The sequence below is a fragment of the Polypterus senegalus genome, chromosome 3, assembly GCF_016835505.1.
Source record: "Polypterus senegalus isolate Bchr_013 chromosome 3, ASM1683550v1, whole genome shotgun sequence".
Lineage (NCBI taxonomy): Eukaryota > Metazoa > Chordata > Cladistia > Polypteriformes > Polypteridae > Polypterus > Polypterus senegalus.
In genome coordinates, this window is record NC_053156.1 from 175,393,513 (window position 1) to 175,403,512 (window position 10,000).

Sequence of the window (10,000 nt, forward strand, 5' to 3'; positions counted from 1 at the left end):
GGGCAACAATGAGATGACCCCAAAACAGAAATGGTTTAACAGGTGGAGGCCACTGACATTTTTCCCTCCTCATCTTTTCTGACTGTTTCTTCACTAGTTTTGCATTTGGCTACAGTCAGTGTTACTACTGGTAGCATGAGGCGATACCTGGACCCTACAGAGATTGCACAGGTAGTCCAACTTCTCCAGGATGGCACATCAATACGTGTCATTGCCAGAAGGTTTGCTGTGTCTCCCTGCACTGTCTCAAGGGCATGGAGGAGATTCTAGGAGACAAGCAGTTACTCTAGGAGAGCTGGAGAGGGCCATAGAAGGTCCATAACCCATCAGCAGGACCAGTATCTGCTCCTTTGGGCAAGGAGGAACAGGATGAGCACTGCCAGAGCCCTACAAAATGACCTCCAGCAGGCCACTGGTGTGAATGTATCTGACCAAACAACCAGAAAGACTTCATGAGGGTGACCAAGGGCCCCATGTCCTCTAATGGGCCCTGAGCTCACTGCCCAGCAGCATACAGCTCGATTGGCATTCGCCATAGAATACCAGAATTGGCAGATGCACCACTGGTGCCCTGTGCTTTTTACAGATGAGAGCAGGTTCACCCTGAGCACGGACAGAAGTGAAGGGTCTGGAGAAGCCATGGAGAACATTATGCTGCCTGTAACATCATTCAGCATGAGCAGTTTGGTGGTGGGTTAATGATTGTCTGGGGAGGCATATCCATGGAGGGTCACACAGACCGCTACAGGCTTGACAAAGGCACCTTGGCTGCCATTAGGTATCAGGATGAAATCCTTGGACCCATTGTCAGACCCTATGCTGGTACAGTGGCTCCTGGTGCACAATTCCCTGGCCTCATGTGGTGAGAGTATGCAGGCAGTTCCTGGAGGATGAAGGAATTGATACCATTGACTGGCCACCACACTTTCCTGACCTAAATCCAATAGAACGCCTCTGGGACATTATGTTTTGGTCCATCCAATAACACCAGGTTGCACCTCAGACTGTCCAGGAGCTCGGTGATGCCCTGGTCCAGATCTGGGAGGAGATCCCCCACAACACCTTCTGTCATCTCATTAGAAGCATGCACCGATGTTGTAAGGCATGTATACAAGAACACAGGGCCCATACAAAGTGCTGCGTACAATTTTGAGTTGCTGCAATTAAATTTTGGCAAAATGGACTAGCCTGCCACATAATTTTTTCTCTCTGATTTTTGGGGTGTCTTTGAATTCAGGGCTCTGTAGGTTGATCATTTTCATTTCCATCAAACGATGTGGCATCCTTTCGTTCCTAACACATTACCCAGTCTATATCAGTATAGATATCCAGGAGGATTTTTTTTTTTCCCATTGAGATCTGATGTGTTTTCAAAGTGTTCCTTTAATTTTTTTGAGCAGTATATAAGTATATATATATACACACACACACACACACACACACACACACACATACATATATATATATATATACACACCCGCGCCTCAAGAGCGAGAAGTAGTGTGTTAAAGAAGTTATGAAAAAGAAAAGGGAACGTTTTAAAAATAACCTAACATGACTTTCAATATACAGTAATTGTTTTGTGAGTGTTAGGAGTGTTGCTGTCATCAAGGATTTGATTATCATTATTTCTTTCAATCAGGTTCGCATTTGTAGGATGTGTTCAAGTTATATTCCGTGTTTGTCAATCGTTGTAAAGATAACAGGTTTCATTCATCGATTCGTTTCTTACTGCATCAATAAACAGCTCGTCGTCCTCTTTATCGGAGACGTGACGCACTGCATGCAGGGGTTTTTTTTAAACAGTGTTCCTTTAGCGGGACATTGACTTTTTCCAACGTGTGCTTTGTTTCCGCAGTAGCTGCACTAATGAATATGCTTGTATGTATCACACGCTTCATATTTTGCTGCCTTCTCAATTGTGTAATTCGGTTTCTCTCGCAGTTTCACCGAGTTTGTGCCAAACACCACCCTGACCATCTCATCTTCCTCTGCATAAGCACAGTCCTTCACCCGTGAATATTTAGCGGCAGTGTTTCTACTGGATTGCCGATGACGGACGGCCTTATATGGGCAGGCACTAAATTATGTGGGCGGCGTAACTCCGCCTCCCACGGACATTGAGCAGAAGTCTATTATAGTATATGGCCGAAAAAATAGGTTCCAGTTATGACCATTACGTGTAGAATTTTGAAATGAAACCTGCCCAACTTTTGTAAGTAAGCTGTAAGGAATGAGCCTGCCAAATTTCAGCCTTCTACCTACATGGGAAGTTGGAGAATTAGTGATGAGTGAGTGAGTGAGTCAGTGAGGGCTTTGCCTTTTATTAGTATAGATAAGGCTAATGGAGATTAAGGGGAAACTAGTTTACTCTAAATTGTACTGATAAAAATTTATTTCTATGCAGAGTTAAATGGCAATGAAACTTTCGAAATTTCAATACTTCTTTCCTTGCTAAATTAACGTTAGAAAAGGTCATGTTAGATAAGACGTTATTAACTAATAAATTGTTAACACCTAATTTCATCCAAAGTATCCGATTGTATAAAAATATTGCCAAAAACAAGTGTTGATTTCAAGTGAGTTTGCACAGGTGTACCTTTATTTGAAGCAAGACAGCTGTAAGTCCAGAAATAAGGTCTGTAAGACTTTCACTTCTAACGCAATGTTGTCCACTTGGCAAAATATTAGTTTGTCTGACTATTTCTTGAGCTTCCTCCTCACATCTTCTTCTCATATCTGAAGGTTGGTCAGCAGGTTGCATGCCTTGTTCTGGAGCAAGCTTTAAAAAAAGAACAAGGAAAAAAAATCCACAATATTCAGCCCAGTCACTGCTTTTGTGAAGTTTACATGCTCTCTGAATATAGCAACAAATCAAAATAGAAAAGTAAGGAAAAAATATTTTAAGGACATGTTTGGAATTAAAACTGATTAAAAGATAATTGACATTTGGGTAATTTAAGTTCTAAACTCAAATAGTACAATAGAAAAACTATAATGAAACATCCTGCATCCAGGACCAAAACTACAAATAGAATGCACAAAAATGAAAATGCTCAAAATAGAAATTGGGTATAGAAAATGTATTTTGAAAAACAGAAAACTATTACACAAATGCAATAGAAATGCTGCATAACCCCAGCCACAGGGGATGCACAAACCAGTGTGTTTCTTCGTGCCGGTCCCAAGCCCGGATAAATGGGGAGGGTTACGTCAGGAAGGGTATCCAGTGTAAAATTTTGCCAAATCAATATGTGGACAACAATACAAATTTCCATACCGGATCGGTCAAGCCCCGGGTTAACAACAACCACCACCAGTACTGTACTGTTAGCCAAAAGGGTGCTGGCGGAAATTGGGCTACTGTTGGCCGAAGAAGAAGAAGACGAGGAGGCAGGAGGAGAGGAGGAAAGTAAAGAGAGTGGAACTTTGACTGTTGGAAGTATGACTGGTAAAGGGAGAAGAGTTGGTAGATATGATGGAGAGAAGGAAGGCAAGAGACTAAATGGAAGGGGAGTAAGGCCAGGTGGATTGGAGGTAGATTCAAATTGTTCTATCATGGTGTGGATGGGAGTCGAAACAGGGTAGGAGTTATTCTGAAGGAAGAGTATGTCAAGAGTGTCTTGGAGGTGAAGAGTGTGTCAGGCAGAGTAATGATTATTGAAGCTGGAAATTGGAGTTGTGATGATGAATGCTGTTGGGTGTGCAATGGGTAAGAAAGAAGATTTTTGGAGTGAGTTGAATGAAGTGATGAACACTGTACACAAGGGACAGAAAGTGGTGATTGGAGCAGATTTCAGTGGGCATGTTGGTGAAGGGAACAGTGGAGACGAGGAGCTGATGGGTAGGTATGGTGTCAAGGAGAGGAATGAAGAAGGTCAAAGGATAGTGGATTTTGCCAAAATGATGGGCATGGCTGTGCTGTGTGGTGAATACGAATTTTAAGAAGAGGGAGAAACATAGGGTGAAGTACAAGAGTGGATGAAGATGCACACATGTAAAAGAGTTGATCTGAAGGAGATTGAAGACTGCAAAGTGGTGGCAGGGGAAAGTGTAGTTAAGCAGCATAGGATGGTGGTCTGTAGGATGATGTTGGAGATTATGAAGAGGAAGAGAGAGAGGGCAGAGCCAAGGATCAAATGGTGGAAGTTGAAAAAGGAAGACTGCAAGGTTGAGTTTAGGGAGGAGGTGAGACAGGCACTGGATGGCAGGAAAGAGTTACCAGACAAATGGGAAACTACAGCAGATGTAGTAAGGGTGACAGCAAGAAGCATGCTTGGTGTGACATCCGGAAAGAGGAAGTAGGAAAAGTAAACCCGGTGGTGGAATGAGGAAACACAGGAGAATATACAGAGGAAGAGCATGGCAAAGAAGTGGGATAGTCAGAGATGCAGAAAGTAAACAAGAATACAAGGAGATAAGGAGAAAGGTGAAGAGAGAGATGGCGAAGGCTAAAGAAAAGGCATATGATGAGTTGTATGAGAGGTTGGACACTAAGGAGGGAGAAAAGGACCTGTACCGATTGGCTAGACAGAGGGACCGAGCTGGGAAAGATGTGCAGCAGGTTAGGGTGATAAAGGATAAAGATGGAAACGTACTCACAAGCAAGAAGAGTGTGCTGAGTAGATGGAAAGACTACTTTGAGAGGCTGATGAATGAAGAGAACGAGAGACAGATGTGGAGATAGTGAATCAGGATGTGCAATGGATTACCAAGGAGGAAGTAAGGACAGCTATAAAGAGAATGAAGAATTGAAAAACCATTGGTCCAGATAATACCCCTATGGAAGAATGTAGGTGTTTAGGAGAGATGGCAGTGGAGTTTTTAACCAGATTGTTTAATAGAATCTTGGAAAGTGAGAGGATGCCTGAGGAGAGTAGAAGAAGTGTACTGGTGCCAATATTTAAGAATAAGGGGGATGTGCAGGACTGCAGTAACTAAAGGGGAATAAAATTGATGAGCCACACCATGAAGTTATGGGAAAGAGTAGTGGAAGCTAGATTAAGAAGTGAGGTGATGATTAGTGAGCAGCACTATGGTTTCATGCCAAGAAAGAGCACCACAGATGCAATGTTTGCTCTAAGGGTGTTGATGGAGAAGTTTAGAGAAGGCCAGAAGGAGTTGCATTGCCTTTGTGGACCTGGAGAAAGCATATGACAGGGTGCCTCAAGAGGAGCTGTGGTATTGCATGAGGAATTCGGGAGTGGCAGAGAAGTACGTAACAGTTGTACAGGATATGTACGAAGGAAGTATGACAGTGGTGAGGTCTGCGGTAGGAGCGACAGATGCATTCAACGTGGAGGTGGGATTACATCAGGGATCAGCTTTGAAAACTTTCTTATTTGCAATGGTGATGGACAGGTTGATAGACAAGATTAGACAGGAGTCCCGTGGACTATGATGTTTGCTGATGACATTGTGATCTGTAGCGATAGTAGGGAGCAGGTTGAGGAGACCCTGGAGCGGTGGAGATATGCTCTAGAGAGGAGAGGAATGAAGGTCAGTAGGAACAAGGCAGAATGCATGTGTGTAAATGAGAGGGAGGTCAGTGGAATGGTGAGGATGCAAGGAGTAGAATTGGCAAAGGTGAATGAGTTTAAATTCTTGGGATCAACAATACAATGGGGATTGTGGAAGAGAGGTGAAAAAAGAGTGCAGGCAGGGTGGAAGGGGTGGAGAAGAGTGTCAGGAGTAATTTGTGACAGACTGATATCAGCAAGAGTGAAAGGGAAGGTCTACAGGATGGTAGTGAGACCAGCTATGTTATATGGGTTGGAGACGGTGGCACTGACCAGAAAGCAGGAGACAGAGCTGGAGGTAGCAGAGTTAAAGATGCTATGATTTGCACTGGGTGTGACAAGGATGTATAAGATTAGAAATGAGTACATTAGAGGGTCAGCTCAAATTGGATGGTTGGGAAACAAAGTCAGAAAGGCGAGATTGCGTAGGTTTGGACATAGGAGAGATGCTGGGTATATTGGGAGAAGGATGCTAAGGATAGAGCTGCCAGGGAAGAGGAAAAGAGGAAGGCCTAAGAGAAGGTTTATGGATGTGGTGAGAGAGGACATGTAGGTGATGGGTGTAACAGAAAAAGATGCAGAGGACAAAAAGATATGGAAGATGATCCGCTGTGTCAGCCCCTAACGGGAACAGCCGAAAGAAGAATAGAAATGCATTTGTTTTCCGAATGCACTATGAGACCATGGTACTAAAGCCAAAAATGAAAGCATCAAAAAGTTATAAACCAGATATGCATAAGTGTGCTTCATCTGTGCTTCCCTACTTCATCTTTCTTGCTTTGTGCAAAAGCCAGCCAAGTGCTCTGCATTAGTCATCTCTCTCACGGTTTCATACTTGCAGTAACAAAATATGATATGGTAGCAAAAAATCGTAGAACAGCAGCCTGTTTCAAGCATTACTGTTTCTAGCTGACTTAGTATCCTGTCTTTTAAATCAGCCTTATTTTTTTTCCTGGCTAAGGCTAAGATTTCCAATATACTGAAGTACATAATGATGAACTTCTCTATGTGAAATACTTTGTCCAAAGCAAATGGTCACATTTGGACACTCCTAAACTTTACTTCTTGTGGTATCTAAAGTATATGTACAGACAATAGTGATGCTACAGGGCTAAGTCTGGGAAGCACTTCAGTACTGTTTGTTCTATATTACGCCATTCAGCTCAGGGTTTATATCGCAAGCGAGTAAATGAGCAAAGTTGTGCTATGCTCAAAGAAATTCCAGATATACATCTGTACATAATGAACTGTTGCCAACACTACCTTGCTTAACACAGCCACTTACAGCACAGACCAGTATTTTTTATAGACTCAATCCCCTCTTCTGCTGTTTAACTGTAAATGTCAAATTTTCTAGAGAAATAATAATAAAAAAAATAATATCCTCTCTTCTAGCTTTGCTCCTTTCATGTTAGTTTTTTTTTCCCTAGGTAGAGGGCAAAAATTCAGTTCCAAGAATCTGTGATAAAATGTATTACTTCCAGTTTCCTTTTAGAAATTATCTTATTAATGTGGACTGAATGACAGTCTATCAGAGGGTATAATCCAAGACTCTGACATTGGAATATGAAGCAATTATTGGGTTACATACAGGAGTTAGCCAGTAAAACCGTACCAGCTCTGACTAAATATAAATTGTAATATAATGTGTTAAAATTTCCACTTCACATATTATAATTCAATTAAAATATTTTTTTTCAGACTTTTTTAATTTACAGTGAAGACTGCTTCATGCTTTTTTTTTTTGGAAAATTTCAGATTACATATTTATGGCATCGAAAAAAATCTGTCAAAAAGAATTTTAACAAAACTGTCAGTTTTTGAACACTTTACAGTCACAACTGAGAGGCAATATTATCAATATCAAAGTATTTTATAAGATAATTGTGAAAATGTATATGATGCAAAACCAAATAGTTTTATGGGCTCAAAAATAATACACCTACAAGAGCATCAAATTTAAAAAGGCACTTTTAGCATTTTCATTCACAAGGTTTAGAAGATCTACTTGAAAGAGATCAAAAAACAAGTACAGTAGACCCCGCAAAGTCATGGTTCAGAGTTTGCGGCCTCAGTCATTAGCAGATTTTTCCTTAGAACCTACCTAATTGTTAGCGGAAACCGCAAATATCCTCCGCAATTTTAATGGCTTTTTTTGTGGCAATACCATACTGTAGAGAGAATCACAGCTTGGGATGGTGAAAGTAGCCAACAGAATTTGAAACTGCAACTCCCAGCAGTCCCTGCAGTGGATCTGACTGGTCTTCTGCTGAGGGTGTTGGGGCTGTTGAGGTCAAATGGTGTCACAGCATGGCTTTTAAAAAAGGGGGGCCGGTGACCAAAAGCAAAAAAAAAAAAAAAAAAAAAAAAAGTTTGTAATTTGTATTTCAAGCTCCTGCCTGTCTGCCTTCTGTTTGATTACCTATACTTATACATTTTGTCCTGGATCGTTTTGTGTGTCTGGATTGTCTGCCTGTGCACATGAGGACTGTAAGTGGATTCATGACCATCCTGCAAAGAAAGGAGCGCTCCTGAATCGGACTATCTTTACATTCTCATTCAACGCACAGATCTCTGGACTATTTTCATTATTACATTTCATCCGCTCCGTTTTTCATGAACTTTTTCATGATTTACTGTGTGTGTTTTGTTTGTGCTTTGCTGCATTTCACAGCTCCCCTGTGAGGAAGCTGCAGTGCCCTGGCAAACTTTGGGAACCACTGCCCTACATAATTATTTAGTCTTTACCACGGACTTGATTGTTGCCTACGGATAGAAAATACAACTGCATTTACACTTATGTTAAAAGCAAAAACAATTCATTTCTGACCAGCTCTGAATGCGGTCTGTTGGATCCACTATTAGCATGTGTACACTTTTTAAAACTGTGGTCAGGTGCCATCTGATTGTTAATGTAGATATAAATATATGCACTTTAGCTACAAATTCTCACCTATGTTCAAACCGCTGCTCTCACTTGACTTTATGTGCCTAAATATATATATATATATATATATATATTTTTTTTTTAATTAACGCTCATTTTTGTCACATGGCTGCTGGTAGTTTTCCTAACCTAATGCAATATCCAGGAATAGAAAAGCTGCTAAAAAAAAGGGGGACAGTTTTAACAGAGAGTGTGAGGCTGATTAAATGATTGTGAGGAGAAGAGATGTATTCGTGTGACCTGCATGTAAAGAAAATGTGTTGGTAGTTGTTTGTTTGTTGGTATATCCCAGGCTGTGTTGGGTACATGAAGTTTTATTTTTGGTCCTTAATAAAAGTGAGAATGACACCTCAGTTTTACAGCTTGATATGTATGTAGAATGCACTGAAACCACTACTGCTTACCTTTTCTCTTTTTTGCAATGTAAGATGCAACTCTTCTTAAAAGAGACAATGAGCTATAACATATGCACCATCCCAACTTATCTGATTTTCTAACCATTTGTTTATTCTTATACTGAATTAATACAATTTATGCCTGGAGTCTATCTCCGCAACAATGAGCACAGGGTAGTAATGAATTTTGGAATGGTGCTAAGTCCACCCCAGGGAATGCACAGACACATATAAACATTTGAACAAGTGTGTAAGTTACATGTTTAGAAATGCCAATTAACCTAAAATGTATATCTTTGGAATATAGGAGGAAACCAGAGTACATGTGGAAAACCCCAAACAAAGCTGGGGAAATATACAAATTCTACAAAGAGTGCCCAGGTTTGAGGATTTGAACCTAAAATTCTAACATTTTGAGGCAATATCACTAACCACAGTACCACACCCTGTAGCTTTTAGAACTAATGATCTCAAATTATTCTTAACTGCAAGGGGATAAATGTTTTGGTTCCTTTAGCGATGCTCTTCACTCACAATAACATTGCTCACGCATCTGTACGTCTCTTAATACATACTTGTTTCCCATGGAGTCGGAGAGTTGCATATTGGTGAGACATGCAAGTAAGAATTTCACTGTATTCTGTAAACATGAAAATAATAGTACTACCACAGTTTGCAAAACTAAATTTAAACACTAGAATGTCCTTATTGATAACAAGACACAACAAGTAAATGGAATGAAGTATTCACTATGTAAAATAAGGTCTGCAATACTTTTCTCCTACATGTGATGTTTTGAGTTTTTGTGTCTATCAATCATAAAATTTGGGAGTTTTTATGATTAGCAAATAAAATATATTTTAATCCCCTCCCTCTGAGCTTTTTAATAATGACAGATGCAAAACATCAACAAAATAAACATACTTACACAGAACACCATGCAAAGTCTTACCTCATAGCAGTATTGCTGGACTTCATGCAATACCTTGTTTAAGTCTTTGTTGAGCTGTTCTAGCTCCAGGACTATGGTGGCATATCGTTTTTGGAATTCAATATTAATTGGCATTGAATAGGATTTCTATTGAAATGAAAAGGCAATATGTTACTCTGGCAAACATTTACATGGCCAATAACAGTGT

At 40.4% G+C, this 10,000-nt stretch overlaps 1 protein-coding gene across 2 annotated transcripts in view; it reads right to left on the reverse strand.

Moving 5' to 3' along the window:
- lin9 (lin-9 DREAM MuvB core complex component) overlaps positions 1 to 10,000 on the reverse strand; it is a 268,691-nt gene that overhangs the window by 14,364 nt on the left and 244,327 nt on the right. For both annotated transcript variants that reach the window (XM_039748225.1, XM_039748226.1), the window contains exons 12-13: positions 9,814 to 9,939; positions 2,600 to 2,782 (exon numbers count right to left, since the gene is read on the reverse strand). In XM_039748225.1, coding sequence (XP_039604159.1) covers positions 2,600 to 2,782; positions 9,814 to 9,939 — 309 coding nt within the window. The remainder of the gene's footprint in view (positions 1 to 2,599; positions 2,783 to 9,813; positions 9,940 to 10,000) is intronic.